This window comes from Lithobates pipiens, unplaced genomic scaffold (assembly GCF_037356315.1).
Source record: "Lithobates pipiens isolate NorthernLeopardFrog02 unplaced genomic scaffold, aLitPip1_a1.2 Scaffold_23, whole genome shotgun sequence".
Classification (NCBI taxonomy): domain Eukaryota; kingdom Metazoa; phylum Chordata; class Amphibia; order Anura; family Ranidae; genus Lithobates; species Lithobates pipiens.
In genome coordinates, this window is record NW_027507785.1 from 281,719,474 (window position 1) to 281,741,719 (window position 22,246).

The window sequence follows — 22,246 nt, forward strand, 5'->3', positions numbered from 1 at the left end:
ACCTCTGCTTTCAGTGTATTACTTACTTGGGACCTCTGCTGTCTGTGCATTGCTTGCTCCTGCTCTCTGCTGTTCATGTACTACTTCCTCCTGATCTCTGCTCACTGTGCATTACTTAATCCTGACCTCTACACTTTATGCACTCCTGACCTCTACACGTTATGCATTACGTACTCTTGACCTCTGCTCTCCATGTGTTACTCCTGACCTGACCTCTGCTCTCTCTGCATTACTTACTCCTGACCCTTACACTCTTTATATTACTTACTCATTACAACTAAAGTCTGAATAACTAACTCCTGATCCCCTGCACTCTGTGAATTACTTACTTCTGACTACTGTAAACTGGGAAGCTAATCTGGTGCAGTTGTGCATGGTAGCCACTGTTTCTAACTTCAGCTTGTTAAATTCAGCTTTGACAAAAATTCTGGAAGCTGATTGGTTTCTATGCAGAACTGCACCAAATTTTGTACTCACCAGTTGCAATAAATCAAACCCTGCATGTTACCTACTCCTGACCCCTGCAATCTGTATTTTTCTTATTTCAGACCCATTTAATCTGTTGGTTAGTTACTCCTGATCTCTGAAATTTGTGTTACTTTCCCCTAACCCCTGCAATATGTATATTATTTCTCATGACCCTTGCACTCTGTGGGCTATGCCTGATCCCTGTGCTCTGTTACTTATGCCGGACCCATGCAGGGTGCGCACAAAAAAAATGCAACATTAGTATAAAGCAATGGTCTCCAAACTGTGGCCCTTTATTTGCCTTTGTTCGCCCCTTGGGACACTATTTCTCACACTGACAAAAATGATGGGGCAATCATTTCTGCACTGACAACACCAATGGGGCACTATTCTTCCGAATAACACCAATGATGGGGCACTAATAACTCCTCTAATAGCAAAGATGGGACATTATTTCCTACTGGCCATGGTCCGGCCCCCCTAAATTCTGAAGCACTGTAAACTGGCCCTTTGTTTAGAAAGTTTGAAGACCCCTGGTATAAAGCAAGCAATCAGAAAGGCAGAAAAATAAAAGGATCCAGTTAGGAAATTCAACACACAGATTTCACAGCTCTGCATAATGGCTTGAAAGCCAATACTATGATCAAAAATAAAACCAACAAGAGTGCCTTGACCTAACAAAGTTACTTTAATCAGCCTAATAGTAATAAAACACACTCACAATGTATAAGAACGAGCAGCACTTACCTGTGACCCCAATAGGACTGCAATTTTGCCACAGATAAATGCTGCTCATTCTTAAACATTGTGAATGCATTTTATAACTATTTGATTTTAAGCTAATTAAAGTAATTTTATTGTAATAGGTTGGTGCACTCTTGTTGGTTTTATGTAGCTTGTAAAATAATAAATAATGCAGCCTTCACATCTAATACCTGATAAGCTGCAATATATTACATTTTTTGGTTCTTGGGTTTAGATATTCTTTAAAGAGGGACTCCAGCCAAAACCAAACAATTTATATTGTGTTTAATACACATTTGTACAAGACTTTTAGTAACATACCCCTATGCTGGGAAGTGACATTTCACATAGAAGTTATGGAATGTTTTTTTAATCCATTTCCTCTTCTGGGTATGTGAACTTTAAGAGCTGGTTCACACTGGCAGGACTTGTCAGGTGATTTAGCCGCCTGATAAGTCGTGTCCCATTCTGTACAATGGAACCGTTCTAATCGGAGCGACTTAAGACGCTTCGACTTAGAAAAAGGTTCCTGTACGTCTTTGGGGGCGACGTGAGGCAACTTGCATTGACTTCTATAGAGAAGTCGTTTTGCAAGTCGCCGCTGCTGTCGTGTCCAGGTCATCTGACGCAGTTGCTCTGCAAGTCGTGCTGCCTCAGTGTGAACCGGTGTCATGTCAAATAGTGTCCCCCGTCGGATAGTGTCTGCTGTGTGCTGCGCAGGACAAGCAGATTCCAATAATCTCCGAAGATGAACGGCGCCTGCACTGTGAGTCCAGGTTCTAGCCCCACCATCCAAGTGAATATAGAGCTAGAATAAAAAGAGCTGAGCGAAGCCCTATGTCCACTTGGATGGTGGGGCTTGCACCTGGACTCACGGTGCAGGCGCCATTCATCTTCAGAGATTTTCCAAATCTCCTTGTGCTCCGTACTGCGAAGCGCTGCGCCTGCGCAGTTCAGAGCAGACACTTTTCGATAGGCGGACTGTATCTGTCACAACACTGGCACTTAGTGTAAGATAAATAAACTTTTACAATGTTTCAATAAAACATTCACCCAATTAGGTCTGTTGCACATGGGGCATTTAACTGCTGTGAATGCAATCCCAGAATTTTAGTTTGCCCAGTAGGCACAGGTGAAGCATCCAACCCCACTACTTGCAGCCTGTCAAAGTCAATGGCAGGCTGAAATATGCAGGATGGCACTGAACACTGTACTGAGTGGTGCCAAGTTTAGGACCCTATGCATTTAGGTATAAATGTCTGAAATGCAGAATACCTACATATTGGGGCAAAAACGCATGAAATCCACCCAATATGCTGCCGGTGGAGAGGGGCCCTTAAAACAGTATAGAACATTCCAGAAAAGACAAAGAACAATATTTGGTGAATTATGCATATGCAAATATATATTTTTGCCTAAACGATATAGATAGTCTTCTGTACACATGTCCCCCGGCCATTCATTTGGGTGCCATATTTATTTATCTGTAGACTTTTAACTGGTTTTGAAATTATATTTAGTTCCCTGTATGCTCTGTAAGGTTTTCCTTCCAAGCTTGATTGGATAGTTTATTTAATACATTATTTCATGCTCCCAGACAATAGTTAAGACACTGTTATTAGTGCCTAATGATATTTAAATTCCCACAGGATTATGGGCTGATGCAGCTTCAGGAGGGGGCAGCGGATCACAGTTTCCGGGCCTTGCTCTGCACCCTTCTGCTTCTTTGCTATCACACCTTCCTGAGCTTTGTATTAGGTGAGTGCACTTCACAGGTTAACTTAATCTGTTTGTTTAATACCTGCATATTACAAGGCATTTTATAGAGTATATACAAAATTACTAAAGCGCTGATATGGATCCGTGTAAAACAATGTGCAATGTAAATAAGTGAGCAATGACTAAATGATGTCAGCTGCAGCCAATCTGATAGTGCTCTGACACTGGGACAAACAAAGTTATATAAATATATTAGTGCGCTTACATCAACCACCCACTATACAGATAATCAATATTTGCCCATAGTGAACTATAAAAAATTCTTAAAGTGCTGTAGGTATATATAATTAAGAAAATGCTATCAGTGTATAAAATTACACCCAAAATACGGGAGTATTTTAAAATGCATAAGAGTGGACGCTCCCTCTGTTTGCAAGACTGATCCCGTTTATTTATCAGCGTTTATTTATCAGCGGACTATTCTTTGCATAATTAGTAGCTGTTCATATAAATTGTACTATTTGTTCTTAGTACTAATTGAGTTTTAGGATTTCTTATACAATATAGGGGTTGTGATCCCCATATTTTGGGTGTAATTTTATACAGATAGCACTTTTTTAATTATATATATATCTACAGCACTTTAATAATTTTTTATATTTTATAGAGTATAACAGCTTACATTCTAATGTCTACCCTACACTTACCCAGACATCCGCAGAAGTAAGCATACTTGTTCTCATGCCACTTTAGACCAAAGCTATGTAAAGTGATTCAGTGGTATACCTACAGCTGGTATAATAACATAAAAGTAAAGCTGTAATTTTTTTTTTTAAGCAGCCCAATAGCAACTTCACACTCGCCACTCCATTCATTTTTTAGGAATGAAGAGGAATTCTTAGTACTTCTGAGTATGGGGAAAAATAACTACCATGTGACAGTGCTGATGCCTTTTGATTGGCCCAGCACTGTCACATGGGGGTAGTAGAGGGTCATCAACCCTGTGTAGTCTATGTCTGGGATTAATTTAGAATTTACAAAGGACTTTTTCTCCAGCGGGAAACCGAGAGGCAGGGGAACAAAAGATGGTAAATATAGTATGCTGTGGGGGGGGTGGATGGATTTCAAGTAAACTTGTTTCTTTGTCCTGTTTGGGCAAAGTTCAGGTTCACTTTATTACAGTCTACAGCAGACACCATAGAGTACATGCAGCTTGCCCACCTCCATGATCCACAGCCCTCAAACTAATATCAACTTTCTGAAAGTTACGGCCCCCAGGTTAGAGCGCTTAAGCATAGGGTCTTTGAGGTACTGGCAATGTGGAAGGTAGGGGTAAGATGCATATGTGCTCCACAGCCTGAAGTTCAGGGATCAGTTGATCAAGAAGGGGGTCAGTGCTGGTTTTAAAGCAACTCAGATACCACCTCAAATGTTCTCACCGGCAACCCAGTCCTTCTGGCAAATGTTAGGTTTGTTTGGATATCAGTTGAGGCCTGGTTCCTACCTATGTCTGCATTTCTTCTATTTACACTACAATGTATTTCTGTTATCTGTATCTAGGTACTGGTAAAGGAAATGTGGAGGAAGCAGAGAATCTGCTACACCCATATCTCAAACGCTATCCCAAGGTAAGGGAAGATCAGCTTAAGTTTCCAGAATAATAACCTAGATTTAGAGATTCAGTTTATCTAGCATGGGTTCTATCTATCTATCTATCTATCTATCTATCTATCTATCTATCTATCTATCTATCTATCTATCCATCTATCCATCTATAGATCTATCTATCCTTTTTGGAACAGGTACATGAATTTGTCACAGGAGGCAGTGGACACTGAGGCCAGAGCATCCATACCAAACATTCTGTTTTCCGTGCAGCTCACTAAAGCTGAGCCTGATAAAATCTCTGCCAGCCACTGTGCCCATCAGACAGGCATAGCCCCCATGAAGTTTTGTCATGGGGTGGGTGACGTCTGATGATCAACTCTGAGACTAGTTCCCCAGCAAGTCTGCCTACCTTTGTGGTTGACAGTGAAGACACTGGATGGACAGCATATCCACTATAGGACTGAATGGGCGGCTATGGAATCTGTCCACTGTAAAACACAAGGCATCAGGACCAAATGGGAAGCTAGACTCTCAGAGGGCAGTCATAGCAATCAGTCACCTGTTAGTTTACATAAACATTTGAGCAGCTCCTGTCTGTCCAGACCAGCGGAGGAAATTGATATGAAGAAGGGCCTGTGATGGTGGGGAGAAAGGGTGACTGTGATGTGAAAGGGACTGTGATTTAAAAGGGGGGAAGGACTGTGATGTGAAGGGGCAATGAGAACACTGATGTAAAAGGGGGGCCATGATGTAAATGGGGGTGGGGCTGAGGACACTGAGGTAAATGGGGGACTGTAATGTAAACAGGGGGGCTGAGGACACTGATAGGGGACTTTAATGTAAAGGGGGGGTACTGTGATGTGTAGGGGGCCTGTGATTTAAAGGGGGGTGGCGGGCACTCATGTGAAGGGGATCTGTGTTATAAAGAGGGACTGTGATGTGAAGGGAGTACTGAGGACACCGATGGATGGGTGGATTGTGATGATAAGACATGGGTGCTGTTATATGAAGGGGGGCGAAGACACTGATGTAAATGGAATATTGTTTTGTGAAGGCGGGTACTAAGGACACTGATGGGGGGGGGGGGGGCTGTGCTGTGCAGGGATCTATGATTATGTATGTAAAGGTGGGCTGTGATGTGAGCAGGGGACTGATGTGAATGGTGGACTGTGATGTAAAGGGGAGATTGTGATGTAAAGGGGGGACTGATGACACTGATGTGAATGGGGGATTGTGATGTAAAGGGGAGATTGTGATGTAAAGGGGGACTGAGGACACACTGATGTGAATGGGGGACTGTGATGTAAAGGGGAGATTGTGATGTGAAGGGGGACTGAGAACATGGATGTGAATGGGGGACTGTGATGTAAATGGGATATTGTGATGTGAAGGGGGACTGAGGACATGGATGTGAATGGGGGACTGTTATGTAAAGGGGAGATTGTGATGTGAAGGGGGGACTGAGGACACTGATGTGAATGGGGGACTGTGATGTAAAGGTGAGATTGTGATGTGAAGGGGGGACTGAGGACACTGATGTAAATGGGGGTCTGTGATGTAAAGGGGAGATTGTGATGTAAAGGGGGGACAGAGGACACTGATGTGAAGGGGACTGTGATGTGAAGGAGAGACTGAGGACAGTGGTGTAGAGGGGTCTGTAATGTGAATGGGGACTGTGATGTAAAGGGGGGGGGGTGTGATTTGAAGGGAGATACTGATGTAAAGGTGGGGGGGGGGCACAGATAAAAGGAAGCAACCCTTTTTTTCTGATCAATTGGTCAGATGGCTACAGAAACCTGATATGTGGCTGCTACAGTTACTTCACTTGTATGAGTGCTTTATTTTACATTGACACTATCATTATAGGAAGTACTGTTTGTTTAATTTAACATATTCTTTGAAATGCAGAGTGCCCAGCTGAGCTGCTATTAAATATTAATATGTCAGTCGCACTCATTAATGCATATTAGAAAAGGTTAGGGTTTAGGTTTAATTTCCTATCAAAACGTTAGCTCAGTTGCTTAAAAAACGATGAAGTGATCCCAATCCTTGCTCCATCTATTGCTGTAGCCCTGTATACTACGTTTTGAGGTTTCCTCACTTCTTCTGAATACACCACATCAACATATGATGCAGTCATTTCAATCATTTCTTATAAACTTTTGAAAAGGTTATTTTGTATACAATCGTACAGTATGCATTATTTTCAGGACTAAGAAAAAGAAAAAAAAAATTTGACAGAATTTTTTACATCACCTTTTCTACTTTTTATGCATTTACCCAACTAAAAGGAAAATAAAACATGCTGTTTACAGACCTGAATAGCTGAAGCTCAAATTAGACACACAACCTTGTTTTTATATATCGGTTTCATGGATGCACCCTGTATTTTATAAATAAAGCTTAAAAGCTTTTCTATACAGTAAATTACAAAATATAAAACAGTTTAAAACATATTATAAACATAAGATGAAATTTAAAATATATGAACTCCAAATTAGTTTCCTTTCAATATCAATATCTGTGTGGTGGATTTCTATTATCTCAACTTCTTCATATCTTTTTATTCACTTAACCACTCAATAACAGAGTAACAATAACAAAAAATAGTATGGCTATATCTTACGATGGATTTACCAGAACTGTGTGTGTTCATAGCTAAAACCTTTTTTTCTTTTGTATATGCCCTTCCAGGGTTCTATATTCCTTTTCTTTGCTGGAAGAATAGAAGAAATTAAAGGGAACATTAATGCGGTAAGAAAATAGACTAAACATATATATTTAATAGGGTCACAGCAATGTATAATGCGCAGTACCCCATGGCATCCGGACATACGGCATCAGATGTAAAATGTCATTTGATTTCTGACTAGCATTTTCAAAATTTTAGTTAGCAGTGTTCATGTTTTACCAAAATGGTTTAATGCTGAACTCCAGACTTACCTTCAGTCTTGCACAGTTGTATAGGCTCCTTTGCTAGACTGAAGTTACCTCCTCTGATTTCATTGCACACTGTGAACTTCTCACAGTGTACATCAGAAGCTGCAGCAAATAGTCCACCTCATTTCCTGGCCAGAGAATGTTCAGCATCATCTAGCCCTTCCCTCTCCAGCCTGGTTCCTTTTCATTCATTTAGTAAAAGGTGGTTTAGCATTACATGTGAGCGTTGGCTAGTGCAGTTTGCATGGAAATACAGCCTGCAAAGAAACTTGCAATCTTTCAGACTGAAAAGATGCATACAAGCAGCGCACCGACCTCAGTTTACAGTCCCTAATATGCATACAGTGCCTTGCAAAAGTATTTGGCCCCCTTGAACTTTTCAACCTTTTGCCAAATTTCAGGCTTCAAACATAAAGATATACATTTTAATTTTTTGTGAGAATCACCAACAAGTGGGACACAATTGTGAAGTGGAACGAAATCTATTGGATAATTTAAACTTTTTTTAGCAAATAAAAAACTGAAAAGTGGTGCGTGCAAAATTATTCGGCCCCTTTACTTTCAGTGCAGCAAACTCACTCCAGAAGTTCAGCGAGGATCTCTGAATGATCCAATGTTGTCCTAAATGACTGATGGTGATAAATAGAATCCACCTGTGTGTAATCAAGTCTCTGTATAAATGCACCTGCTCTGTGATAGTCTCAGGGTTCTGTTGAAAGCGCAGAGAGCATCATGAAGACCAAGGAACACACCAGGCAGGTCCGTAATACTGTTGTGGAGAAGTTTAAAGCCGGATTTGGATACAAAAAGATTTCCCAAGCTTTAAACATCCCAAGGAGCACTGTGCAAGCGATCATTTTGAAATGGAAGAAGTATCAGACCACTGCAAATCTACCAAGACTTGGCCGTCCCTCTAAACTTTCAGCTCAGACAAGGAGAAGACTGATCAGAGATGCAGCCAAGAGGCCCATGATCACTCTGGATGAACTGCAGAGAACTACAGCTGAGGTGGGAGAGTCTGTCCATAGGACAATAATCAGCTGTACACTGCACAAATCTGGCCTTTATGGAAGAGTGGCAAGAAGAAAGCCATTTCTCAAAGATATCCATAAAAAGTCTCGTCTAAAGTTTGCCACAAGCCACCTGGGAGACACACCAAACATGTGGAAGAAGGTGCTCTGGTCAGATGAAACCAAAATCCAACTTTTGCCCACAATGCAAAACAATATGTTTGGCGTAAAAGCAACACAGCTCATCACCCTCAACACACCATCCCCACTGTCAAACATGGTGGTGGCAGCATCATGGTTTGGGTCTACTTTCCTTCAGCAGGGACAGGGAAGATGGTTAAAATTGAGGGGAAGATGGATGCAGCCAAATACAGGACCATTCTGGATGAAAACCTGTTGGAATCTGCAAAAGACCTGAAACTGGGACGGAGATTTATCTTCCAACAAGACAATGATCCCAAACATACAGCAAAATCTACAAAGGAAAGGTTCACAAATAAACGTATCCAGGTGTTAGAATGGCCAAGTCAAAGTCCAGACCTGAATCCAATCGAGAATCTGTGGAAAGAGCTGAAAACTGCTGTTTCACAAACGCTCTCCATCCAACCTCACTGAGCTCGAGCTGTTTTGCAAGGAAGAATGGGCAAGAATTTCAGTCTCTCGATGTGCAAAACTGATAGAGACATACCCCAAGCGACTTGCAGCTGTAATCGCAGCAAAAGGTGGCTCTACAAAGTATTAACGCAAGGGGGCCGAATAATTTTGCACGCCACACTTTTCATTTTTTTATTAGTTAAAAAAGTTTCAAAAATCCAATAGATTTCGTTCCACTTCACAATTGTGTCCCACTTGTTGGTGATTCTTCACAAAAAATAAATCTTTATGTTTGAAGCCTGAAATGCGGCAAAAGGTTGAAAAGTTCAAGGGGGCCGAATACTTTCGCAAGGCACTGTAGGTACCCACAGCCTATTGCATTAGGGTGTGCTCCTCAAAGCTCAAACACATGCATGTGTATAAATACCAATGGTGTCAGTAGGGCAGTTGATGGTGTCAGTAGTTTTTACTTTTATTATTTTATTTTTTATAATTCTATTCTTTTCATAATTTTTTTACACATTTTTTAGGGGCCCCATTAGGGGGCTTTGCTGAAATATCAGGAGTTTACGCAGGGGGAATCTGTGCCACATAGGGTGATTAGGGTGTGCCCAGGCACACCTGGTACACCCTGTGCGCACGCCTATGCTAATATGGTATTTTAAAAGCCAGCCCTTTATATAAACATTCTTTCTATCGGAGGTAGTCCTTGTTTCTCAAGTCTATCCACAAGAATGGGACTTTAATAGCTATAATGACAAAGATTATGCATCGTGTGGTAATTGCACCTTTTTATGCCAGTGCTAGTTATATACTTTGCTTATGAAGCCTTCTGGCTCATTTAAAGCGGAGTTCCATCCAAAAATGGAACTTCTGCTTTAAGAGAAGGTGACCCCCTGTCATTTTTTTTGGGGGGGGGGGGTGGATACCCTCTTTTCACAGGGTTCCAGCTCCCACTTCATAGTTTCATAGTTAGGTTGAATAAAGACACCAGTCCATCAAGTTCAACCTGAGTGTCTACAATTGTCCCTATTCCTGTACATTGCACACTCACATCAGTCCCTACCCTTAAGGAGCCCACAATTCAAGGTCCCCATTCATATACTAGGGCCAATTTTTTTGACAGAAGCCAATTAACCTACCTGCATGTCTTTGGATTGTGGGAGGAAACCGGAGTACCCAGAGGAAACCCACGCAGGCACAGGGAGAACATGCAAACTCCAGGCAGGTAGTGTCGTGGTTTGGATTTGAACCAGTAACCCTACTTACTGCTAGGTGAGAGTGCTAACCACTACACCACTGTGCTGCACTTCATTCTGGCGCACCCTCAGCGCTGGAAGGAAGATCACCTCGCCCCCCCCCCCCCTCCCTCTAGGTCTAGGCAATCATCTTTGACACGTCACGGGTCCAGGATGATTACATGGCCAGTCACGGTGTGCTGTGTGGCTCGCGCATGCGCAGTATGTGCCCGACTGTGAAGCCACAGCCGAGCCCCCACAGTTACAATGTCGGCGCCTCCGAGCAGAGGGGGAGACGAGCGGGGCTTCAATCCCCCCCCATTGCTGGACCCTGGGACAGGTAAGTGTCTGATTATTAAGTCAGCAGCTGCAGTGTTTTTAGCTGCCGACTTTTATTTTTTTTAAGTGGAACTCCGCTTTAACGTCTCCCTCTTTTTTAATCCCCCACCATACACTAAACATCTGTAGTACTTATATACATATGCTCCTATTCTCTACAGGCCATCCAGAGGTTTGAGGAGTGCTGTGAAGCCCAGCAGACATGGAAACAGTTCCATCATATGTGTTACTGGCAGCTGATGTGGTGCTTTACCTACAAGCAGCAATGGAAGATGGCATACTTCTACGCTGACCTTCTGAGTAAGGAAAGCTCCTGGTCAAAGGTATTTAACCACTTGCTTACTGGGCACTTAAACCCCCCTCAGTCCCAGACCAATTTTCAGCTTTCAGCGCTGATGCACTTTGAGTGACAATTACGCGGTCATACAACACTGTACCCAAATGAAATTTTTATCATTTTTTTCCCACAAATAGAGCTTTCTTTTGGTGGTATTTAGTTACAGCTCGGAGTTTTATTTTTTGCTAAACAAACAAAAAAAGATGCAAAAAAAAAAAAAAAAAAATCATGTTTTAATAGTTTGTTATAAAATTTTGCAAACGGGTCATTTTTCTCCTTCATTGAAGTGCGCTGATTAGGCGGCACTGATAGGCTGCATTGGTGGGCACTGATGGGCTGCATTGGTGGGCACTGATGGGCTGCATTGGTGGGCACTGATGGGCTGCACCGGTGGGCACTGATAGGCATAGTTAAGGCGGCACTAATAGGCACAGATAAGGCGGCACCGATGGGCACAGATAAGGCGGCACTGATGGGCAAAGATGGGCACAGATAAGATGGCACGGAGGGGTGGCACGGATAAGTGGCACGGATGGGTGGCACGGATGGGCACTGATAGGTACCACAGATAGATGGGACTGATGGGCACTGATAGGTGGCACTGATAGGTGGCTCTGATAGGTGGCACTGCTGGGCACTGATGGGCGGCACTGCTGGGCACAGATGGGCGGCACTGCTGGGCACTGATGGGCGGCACTGGGGTGCAGCACCTTTGAGGCAGATTGGGTGGCACTGTGGGTGGCACTGTGGGTGGCACTGTGGGCACTATGGGCACTGACGGGGGGGCACTTACTTTTGCTTTTATTTTATTTCAGGATGGCACTGCGGGAGGCAGGTGGGCACAGGCAGGTGGCAGGTGGTCCCTTGTATTGATGGCCGTGATCGGGACTGATGTCCCGATCACGGCCGCCGGCGATCGGCTTTTTTTTTCTCTCCTCGCGCTGTCAGCGCGAGGAGGAATAATAGCCGATTACCGGCTCCGTTCTATCACATGATCAGCTGTCATTGGCTGACAGCTGATCACGTGATAAGGGGTCGGGATCGACCCCTTACACGGATCGGTGATCAGGCGAGTCTCACGGACTCGCCGATCACAGAGCGCGCCGCGCGCGCCCCTCAGGGGGCGCGCAGGCCGCTCGTAACCGGGACCACGTCAATAGACGTAGTCCCGGAAATGTAGGTCCGCGCTAATGCCGTCATTTGGCAATAGCGCGGATCTGTAGTGGTTAAATGAGTTTAATCCGGTGAATTATCTTGATGTTGTAGACCTGTTCAGCATAGAATGGCTTATGTAACAGCCACAACTTGAGCCTATGCCCAGGTGTATTGGTGCAGCACTTCCCTTCTCTGGCAATGCCCCAACTACTAAAGGATGGCTTCATGACATTTTTTATATTTGTTTGTCCAAAGCAAAGCATCATTCTGCTGATTTCATTACTGTAAAAAGCATAAACACTAAAGGTTGGTTGAATATTCAGGCACAATTTAACCACACTTCTATCTATGCCAACCAATGCAATAAACACAAATGGTCGCCTAATGCAAGGTGGGGTGAAGGAGATGTTTTATATATATATAAGGCATAATACCACAGGGCTGAACTATAGAAATACCCTCAAATTTCCCATTAACACCAAAAAGCATGGATTGATTATTCTGCACTGCTGGGTGTTGTATTCAGACAGTCACAACATCAGCAGCTGTCTGAATACCTGAACAGTGACTATATCTGATTGGATGCAGTCATGGTTCAGTGGACAATTTTCCCTTGGCACCTGATTTTTTTCAATTATTATTATTATTATATAGGATTTATATAGTGCCTACAGTTTGCACAGTTCTTTACAAAATGAAGGCAGACATTACAGTTACAATACAATTAGGTACAAGAGGAATCGGACAGCTCTGATTGTTAGAGTTTTGCTATCGAAGAGAGAGGGTCAATTTATACAAAACATAATAACTGGGGGGGGGTGAGCTGATGGAGAAAGTAAAAAAAATAGTGTATTAGTTAGAAGCCAGACAGTTGGAGAGATTGGGGTAGTGAGTTCCAAAGGATGGGAGAAATCCTGGAGGCAAGCTTAGGAGGAGGGGGCAAAGGAGCTAGAGAGCAGGAGGTCTTGGGAAGACCGAAGAGAGTGGCTTGGGTGATATTTTGAGATGAGACAAGTGATGTAGCTGGGGCAGAGTTGTGGATGGCTTTGTAAATTAAGAGAGGGGAGAGGGAGAGAGAGAGTGGAGGGAGAAAGAGAAAGCGAGAGGGGGGAGAGATTGAGGTGGAGGGAGAGAGGGGAGGGGGAGAAAGAGAGGGAGGGGGAGAGAGAGAGATAGGGAAAGAGGGGGAGGGAGAGAGAGAGGGGAGAGAGGGAGGGAGATAGAGAGGGTGGGGGAGGGAGAGAGACATAAGGGAGGAAGAGAGGGGGGAGAAAAAAGGGAGAGAAATGGGAGAGAGAGGAGAGACAGAATGGAGAGAGGGGAGAGAGAGAGAGTGAGGGGTGGTGAAAGGGAGAGATGGGGTGAGAGAGAGAAGGATGACAGAGAGAGAGGTGGTTGATAAAGAGAGATTTACCTTCAGTCTTGCACAGTTGTACAGCCTCCTTTGCTAGACTGAAGTTGCCTCAGAGAGAGGGGAAGGTGAGCGAGAGAAGGGGTGATAGAAAGATCCCTAGCCCGGTCCCTGTCTGCATGCCCTCCTGTGCCCCATGTCCCAGTCTGCATTCCCTGTCTGTGGGAAGGTGTATGTGATGTTTGGTTCAGTACCTTCCATGCCAGTAGGATGTTCATGACGGCCAGCAACAAGTTGAGTCTGCTGTCATTCTGGGTCAAGACAGTGTTCTGCTCCTTTCAGAGGATCTGATGGTGTGAGATAGAGTGGTCCCTGGCGGGCTGCATCTTCCGCCCGGCATTTTAGACTGAGCAGTCCATGATACTGGTCCCTCCCCCACTCTCTATCCTGACAGATCCCCCGCGGCAGGAGAAAGGAGACGGTAACCTAGCAGAGCTGCGGCGGGTGAGGGGGGCCGGAAAAGAGCACGGGGGTGGCAAATAGCACGGGAATAAGGCAGATAGCATGGGGGGGGGGCTAGATGAGAGCAACAGGGTGGAGAGCATGGGGGGGGGGTGCTAAAAGCACTGTGGGAGTAGAGAGTAATGAGGGTGGGGAAGAGAGTGGAGGGAGCTGAAGAGCACTGGTGGGAGCGGAGAGCATGGGGAGTGGTGGACAGCACTGGGGGGGCAGAGAGCACTGGAGGGGGCAAATAGAATGGGGATGGAGAGCATGGGGGGCTGGAGAGCACTGTGGGGGGGGGGAGCTGAAGAGCATGAGTGTGGGGGGACTGGAGAACATGGTGGGATGGAGAGCATGGGGGGCGGAGAGCATAAGGGGGGGAGCCAGGGAGCACAGGGGGGAGGCTGAAAGATCACCGGGGGAAGAGAGCACTGGTGGAGCTGGAGAACACTGTGGGGGGAGCTGAAGATCAAGATAGGGTGGCTGAAGAGCACGTGGGGGGGGGGGGGAGCTGGAGAGCACGGTGGGGAGGGGAGCACTGGGTGTGAACCGGAGAGCACAGTGGAGTGGAGAGCATGGGATGGCAGAGAGCACTAGGGAAGGGAGCACATGGGGGGAGTGGAGAGCACTGGGGGCTGAGAGCACGGGGGGGGGGGGGCAGCAATAGAAGTTGGATAGGAGGAGCGGCAGGGGAGCTTTATATAGAGGAATTGATATTTCCATATTCCGCCTGCAGCCGCTGAATGCTTGCAGGAGGAATTGGAGGAGAATCAAGCATTCATCAGCTGCAGGAAGAATATGGAAAGATCAATTTCTCTATATGCAGCTGCCCCACAGGAGCACAGGAGGGTTGCATGGGCACTCACTTTCTCTGGGGTCGGTCAGGCAGCATCAGAAGATCAGATCCATTGAAGCTCCTTCCCCTTCAAAGTCATAGCGCAGCTGGGTAGTTTCCAGCCAGGATTGCTGAACTGAATAGGCAGCCGGGTGAGAGGCACAGGCTGAAGGCCAGCTACCTTAGCTGCTTTAGGGCCCTCACATGGACATTTGGCCCTGTGTACCCTATGGCTGCCTGCACACCTTGCCTGGAGCCGGGTGCTGTCATCTTGCTGCTGCCGGCACCTTAAAGGCCTTTGCTGTTCCGCTCCCTGCACCTGCTGCCTCTGGACTGGGACGCTCAATGATTGGCCCAGGACCCTCGGGGAGTGCCCTATTGTTCAGTCCGCCCCTGGGCCACAGAGTCCTGGCGGGTGGGGGCCGCCGCTGACATTAGTCGTGATCACAGAAAATAAGGTGGCCGTGAGGCTCCTGTGAGTGCAAGGCCTTAGGCGACCACCTAATTTGCCTAATTAACGAGCCGCCCCGTTAGGTGAATAGAATCCAGTGGAGGGATTGGCAGAGAGGGGTGGAGGAGACTGAACAGTTGGTAAGGTGGATCAGTCTTGCAGCAGCATTCATGACAGACTGAAGAGGGGATAGTCTATGTAAAGGTAATCCCATGAGGGAGTTGCAGTAGTCAAAGATAACCAGGGAGTGAATTCGAAGTTTTGTGGTGTCATCCGTTAAAAAGAGGAGTATTCTGGAGATGTTGTGGAGGTTAAGGCGGCATGATTTTGACAGGGATTGGATGTGGGCCTGAAAAGACAGTGCAGGGCTACCCCTAGCAGCCTGGCATGCAGGGTTGAACTGATGGGTGTGCTATTGATCTTCAACAGAGAAGTCAGGGGAAGGGGCACGTGGGGGAGGAAATATGAGCCTGGTTTTATATAGATTGAGTTTGAGGAAGTGGTGTGACATCCAGTCAGATATGTATGTTAGTAAATCAGTGATGCATGAGGAAACTGATGGGGTAGAGAGAAAGATTTGGGTGTTATCAGCTTAGTAATAGTAGTGGACCCTTGGAGGATGTGTAGATCGAGAATGGGAGAGGTCCAAGGACAACCCAATGGGGTCCCAATGGTAAGAGGAGTAGGAGAAGAGGACGTAGAGTTGAGAGTGACACTGAAGGTGCAGTGAGATAGGTAAGATTTGGATCAAAGGCGCACACAGCCACGAAGTCCAAGTAAATCAAGTTTTTGGAGGAGGAGGGGGTTGTCAACTGTATCAAAGGCAGTGGCGAGGTCCAGGATTAAGCCTTCACACATATGCATCCAACACAGACATCGCATTTGATTCGCACCGCATTGCTGTGCCGATCACATGCAATGTCTGTGCAGTGCGAATTCAGCCATACAGTTGTATGGCTGAACTCGCATTGAATTCACAGAAAAAGGTGCAGGAACCTTTCTTTTTCCCGCACTGGAATCGGATCACGTGGGTATTCACACCCATGCCATCTGATTCCTGTCCAAATTTACAGTTCGCATTGCGATCTGCAAACCGATCTGGGGGTGTCATTAACTTTGTACTGACACCCGCAGCGGTTCACAGAGGGTAGTGTGAGGGTAGTGTGAACCACCTGCGAGGGAGATGCGATGCGGAAACCACTGGAATCGCCATGGTTCCCACGTGGCAATAGTGTGAACACGAGCTTAGAGTACGAAATAGTGACTGTTGGTTTTCAATCAAAGTTTGTTAAGCCAATTTGTGCTGACGGATTCGGCAGGAATCAACTAAAATCCAAGTTGTGTATGGCTAGCCGACAGGACACTGCTGATTCCAATAGAAAATAGTGGATTTCTGGCAGGATCAACAGATATTTTGTGTATTTTTTGCAATTATTAGTAGTTATACAAAACACTTTATTGGTATATTTAACAGGCCAAAGGGAGCAAATAGGAGAAGTTAATTGTTAGGGTTTACATATACTTTACACAGTCATAACTTTATGACTACCCACCTAAAATTGAGTAGGTGCCCCTTTTGCCACTAAAAGAGCCCTGACCCTTTGAGACATGAGGGCAACTAGACTTCTGAAGGAATGCTGTGGTATGTGGCACCAAGCCATCAACAACAGATCCTTTAATTACCAGCGAGAGGGGGCCTCCATGCATGGGATTTGTTTTTCCAGCACAGATCCCACAGATGCTCAATTGGATTGAGATTTGCAGAATTTGGAGACCAAGTTAACACTTTGAATTTATTGTTGTGTTCCTCAAACCATTCTTTGAACATTTTTGCAGTGTGGCAAGGCACATTTTCCTGCTGAAAGAGGTCACTGCTGTCAGGGAATACCAGTTCCATGAAGGGGTGTACTTGGTCAGCAAAATGTTTAGGTAGGTGGTATGTGTCACGTAACATCCACATGAATGGCAGAACTCAAGGTCTCCCAGCAGAGCATTGCCCAAAGCATTACACTGTCTCTGCCAGCTTGCCTTCTTCCCATAGTGCACCCTGGTGCCTCTCTTCGCCATGTAATCCATATAATGTAAAATGTGATTTATCAGACCAGGCCACCCTCTTCCATTGCTCCGTGGTCCAGTTCTGATGCTAATTCTAAGCGCTTTGGGCTGTGGACACCGGTCAGCATGGGCACTCTGATCGTTTTGCAGCTATGCAACCCCATACGCAACAAACTGTGGTGCCCATTTTTTCTGCTTTCAACACATCAATTTCAAGGACAACACGTTCACTTGCTGCCCATTATATACCACACTTTCAGTTGTCATTGTAATGAGATAATCAATGTCAGTGGTCATAAAGTTCTGGCTAATCAGTGTATTTTAAGGTGGAAACCAAAGCACATTTTGTTGAGTTTTTGATAGCGTGTGGAAGAGTTAGAACTTCTGTTGGGATTATTGTTACTGTCTGTGTCTATGTCAAAATGATTCCTTCACCTGGTGGTCACCAAGGTAGAAGGTGAGGAGAACATTTCACAGTTGTAATCTGTATAGCTATGGCTGTTTTAGTAATACCTGTAAACATGTGATTTTCCACTGACTTTAAGGGGAGTGCCTTCTCACTTCCTGTAGTGTCTCTGGTACCGGAAGTTGGGTGAAATCCTCCCGAGGGACACCAATAAAGTAATAATTTTCTGCCTGTGCCTCCCTCACCATTATTATGGAGATTCACCCTCTCGGTTTGTCCCATTTACCACTATCACCAAGAATGAAAGTGAAAGAAAATCCCAAATGTTGGGTTGTCACCAGAACAGGAATAGAGGGGAAATCTTCCTATGAGGACACTAGTGACTCTAGTGACATCCAAGGATTCCCTCACTTGGAAGGATTTCCTCTCACTTCCTGTTTTGGCTATGGGAGAGGAAGTGAAGGGAAATCCCCCCAATAGGACACTCCTACTTTATCCAAAAAGCATTTAGTAATACTATATAGTATTTACAGTCTCTGTATTTGCAAGTTTTGTCCAAATTTTAAATATTTAATTTAATTTATAATTAATTAATATTTTATATATGACATGTTACTTCTTTCACAGGCCACATATATGTATATGAAGGCAGCCTATCTCAGCATGTTTGCCTCAAATGACTCCAAACCCTTTGGGGAGGATGAAGTACAACTTTTCAGGTAAGAAGGAAAGAATGTATAAGTGCTTGCTGCCTGTCTATAACATAAAATGAGGGTTAGATCATATACGCTTTTAATGCTGAATTCAAGAATTGTTTATGAAACTTTTACCTTTACATCCTCAGCTGAAATAATGTACTGGCTACCTTGGAGCTCTACAACCATGTATTTTATTGAACTGGCCGATGTTACCTCTTATTTGGCCCGTGTGTACTAGGCTTTAGGGGGAAGGTGCATTCTCTACCACTCCCTCCACAACGGCATTCCTGGAGAAATTTTTTATTTTTTTACATTATTTGTTTACATGTATAAAAAAGCAGACACCCTAGAGCAGTGATGGCAAACTTTGGCACCCCAGATGTTTAGGAACTACATTTCCCATGATGCTCATCTACACTGCAGAGTGCATGAGCATCATGGGAAATGTAGTTCCAAAACATCTGGGGTTACAAGATTTGCCATCACTGCCCTAGAGCATAAAATGTTGGTCGTTCTAATTTTTATATTACACAACATTAGTGCAGCTGTTTATGAAAGGCAAGATTAAGTAAAAAATACATTAAAGTTAATTTCTGGGTACACTGGTGCTAAAATGATTGCTCTGACTCTGGCGTGCACATTGATATATAACATGTGTAGGACAATTGCCATTTTCATACATAGGTGCCCCAACACATGTATTTTTTGCGGGTTCTAAAACATTTTATTTATTTTTTATTTTGCAGGTGTCTCCTTTATATGCTTAAAAATGTTTCCTTTAATTTTTGATCAATTATTTTTACATACCTTTTATTGCTATCACATAGGGACTCAATAGCTGCCTATGTGATAGCATATAGATCACAGGTTCTCTTCATGGAGACACCCCGGAATCTATTAGACCCTGGATGTCTCCTCTCTAATCCACACAGACTTTCGTCATCTCAGCCAAAGAGAGTCTTTTTGGATTTTTGAAGCTAAAGTTTTAACACCTGAAGGATTAAATGTAGATTTTGATTTAAATTGCTTTATTTATGATAGATGATTCTTTTTATGTAAAGGATGGCAGCGGGTGCATAATTAAACTGTTCATAGGAATTTTATATGTGGGTAAATATTTTGATAAAACTTTAGGGGGTCAGTGTTGTACCCAATTTGATATATTTTTATAATTTTATATTTATTGTGATCCTTTTTTGTGTGCTTATAGGATTTTTATGGGGCACGGTAATGGCTCACTGTGTTTTCTGTATTTGATAGTGTTAGAAGGTGCTGATAAGTGCCGGTTCTTTGATTTGTTTATATAACTTTTTTAGGGCTGTGTCATTTGCACCACTTATCTTAGCTATTTCATGCTCTCTAGCGAGAGGCTTTTTGTCTGACTGACGTTTGTAGTACTGATAGGATTCTAGCTATAATTAATCCGGAGCTGCAGTATTCGGGTGACGATGTAGCTCTGCCCCCCTGAGGAAGTTCTGATGAACATAATGCGTACGGGGGAAGAGCAACGTTTGGATGATGTCACCTGCTGCCACCCTAATTCACATGCAGCATGCTGTTCTGTGTTACATGCCTTGTTACAATTGTTATCATGTGAGTAGGAATCTTCATTTTTAATAAACTTTTGGATGTTATATGGAGAGCACTTAGATCACTTTTTTATATATATGGTCCTGGTTTCCAACCTGGGGTATCACATTGGAGGATCGGATCCATCAGTCATCTGTTGTAACTTACCCCTGTGAGGGATCTGCACTTGCCCGTTAGTTCAGGGGTCCACTCTATGAGGTGAGCGAAGCGAGAAGTTTGGAGGTGGAGGGTTTGTCATTTCAGATTTGTGCTCCTGGATTTTTTCCAAACACGTGGAAACTTCCTGTTCACCTCTTCTGAGATTTGTGGTTCATCCGTTCTGTCATTTGGACTTGAAAAATTTGTTTTTATTGTTTTATTGCGCTGCACTCCCTTTTTTATATATACATTTGCGGATTTTTGTGAAGATCTATTAGTGTTCAGCTTGCATGTTATTTCTTGCTCCGTTGCGCTGATTGTATTTCTATATTATTAATAAAATGAAAACCTCTTTGGGTAAATACCATATGGTGATAAATATATGGCATACACTATATTACCAAAAGTATTGGGACGCCTGCCTTTACACACTCATGAACTTTAATGGTGTCTTAGTCCGTAGGGTTTAATATTGAGTTGGCCCACCCTTTGCAACTATAACAGCTTCAACTCTTCTGGGAAGGCTGTCCACAAGATTTAGGAGTGTTGACCATACTTCCAGAAGCAAATTTGTGAGGTTAGGTACTGATGTTGGACAAGAAGGCCTGGCTCACAGTCTCCGTTCTAATTCATCCCAAAAGTGTTCTATAGAGTTGAGGCCAGGACTCTGTGCAGGCCAGTCAAGTTCCTCCACCCCAAAGTCACTCATTTGTGTCTTTATGGACCGTGCTTAGTGCCCTGGTCCAAATCATTTGGTGGATGGGTGATTATGGTTGGGGGTTGTTTTTCAGGGGTTGGGCTTGTCCCCTTAGTTCCAGTGAAGGCATCAGCATACATATATATTTTTTATTTTTATTTTTACAAATAACTTTTTTTACTGAAAGATTTATCATATAATACAAACAATCCAAAAACAACAACAAAAAAAAAAGAAATAAAAAAAGTACCAACTAAAAAATGTATTGTAAACAGTACAATTACACGCATTTGTCTATTATTATAGCAGCAAAAGCTATCGGTAGAAATAAGCCTTAAAGCAGCCACATAGATATGTGTAGCATATAAGACATTGCTTAAAAAGTGCTTTTACCCTGATAAAGCTACAATAATATAAGAAGTACACTGTTTACCTCTGAAAAAAAAAACACAACAAGGGGGGGAAGGGAAGAAAAAAGCATAACTTTTGTTGCCAACCTACTTTCATATTACTTCTAGTATGCCTCGCTACCTAAGGCCCCATGTACACTGCTGCTGGTAAACGGACATTTAGGAGCAGTTGGGCATTTTTTTCAACTGCTCCTGAACTCTCCTCTGTTATTTTATCAGTACACAGGGTTGTTTATAGTAGTTTCTAGGCAGTTGCGTTTAGACGCTTTTTTTGGAACCCAAAAAAATGCGTTCAGAAGCTGTGTTTAGAGGCACTTCAAATTTCAAACGTGGCTAAACACGGTAACTCGCATTTAGCCGCATTTCGTTTACAGGCGGTTTTCAATTTTTGGCCATTTAAAAAAAAAAAAATATATATATATATATATATATATATGTGTGTGTATGTGTGTATATATATATATATATATATATATATATACACACACACACACACACACACACACACACACATAAATTTTTAATTTTTTTTAAATGCTTCTAAACACAAACATGCGAAAACACAGTATTTAAAAGTGGCAAAACAGACATTTAAACATGGGTTTCTATCTGTCAAGTTCAATTGTTCAGGAGAGGTTGTAAAAACGTCCCGTGTACATGAAGCCTAAAGCCTCACACACACACGATCGGACTTTGTACAAACTTTCCTGTGGACTTTTGTACAAAGGACGTTGGCCGTAAATTTGTATTGCATACACACGATCAGACTTATTAGGCAACAAACACGAACATAGTGACATTTCAACGTACTGACGACACTTCAAATGAGGATGTTCAATTTAGAGCTGCCACGACGCGTCGACGTAATCGACTACATCGACTAAGAAAATACGTTGACGTGCGTTCTGGGCTTCGATGCATCACAGTGGTGGCAGTGCTTAGTATCTAGCGCTGCCCTCCGT

General features: G+C 43.7%; 1 protein-coding gene across 2 annotated transcripts in view; it reads left to right on the forward strand.

Moving 5' to 3' along the window:
- TTC39A (tetratricopeptide repeat domain 39A) overlaps nt 1-22,246 on the forward strand; it is a 118,140-nt gene that overhangs the window by 69,520 nt on the left and 26,374 nt on the right. For both annotated transcript variants that reach the window (XM_077450259.1, XM_077450260.1), the window contains 5 exons: nt 2,862-2,970; nt 4,492-4,559; nt 7,234-7,293; nt 10,822-10,983; nt 18,379-18,470. In XM_077450259.1, the coding sequence (XP_077306385.1) occupies nt 2,862-2,970; nt 4,492-4,559; nt 7,234-7,293; nt 10,822-10,983; nt 18,379-18,470 (491 nt within the window). The remainder of the gene's footprint in view (nt 1-2,861; nt 2,971-4,491; nt 4,560-7,233; nt 7,294-10,821; nt 10,984-18,378; nt 18,471-22,246) is intronic.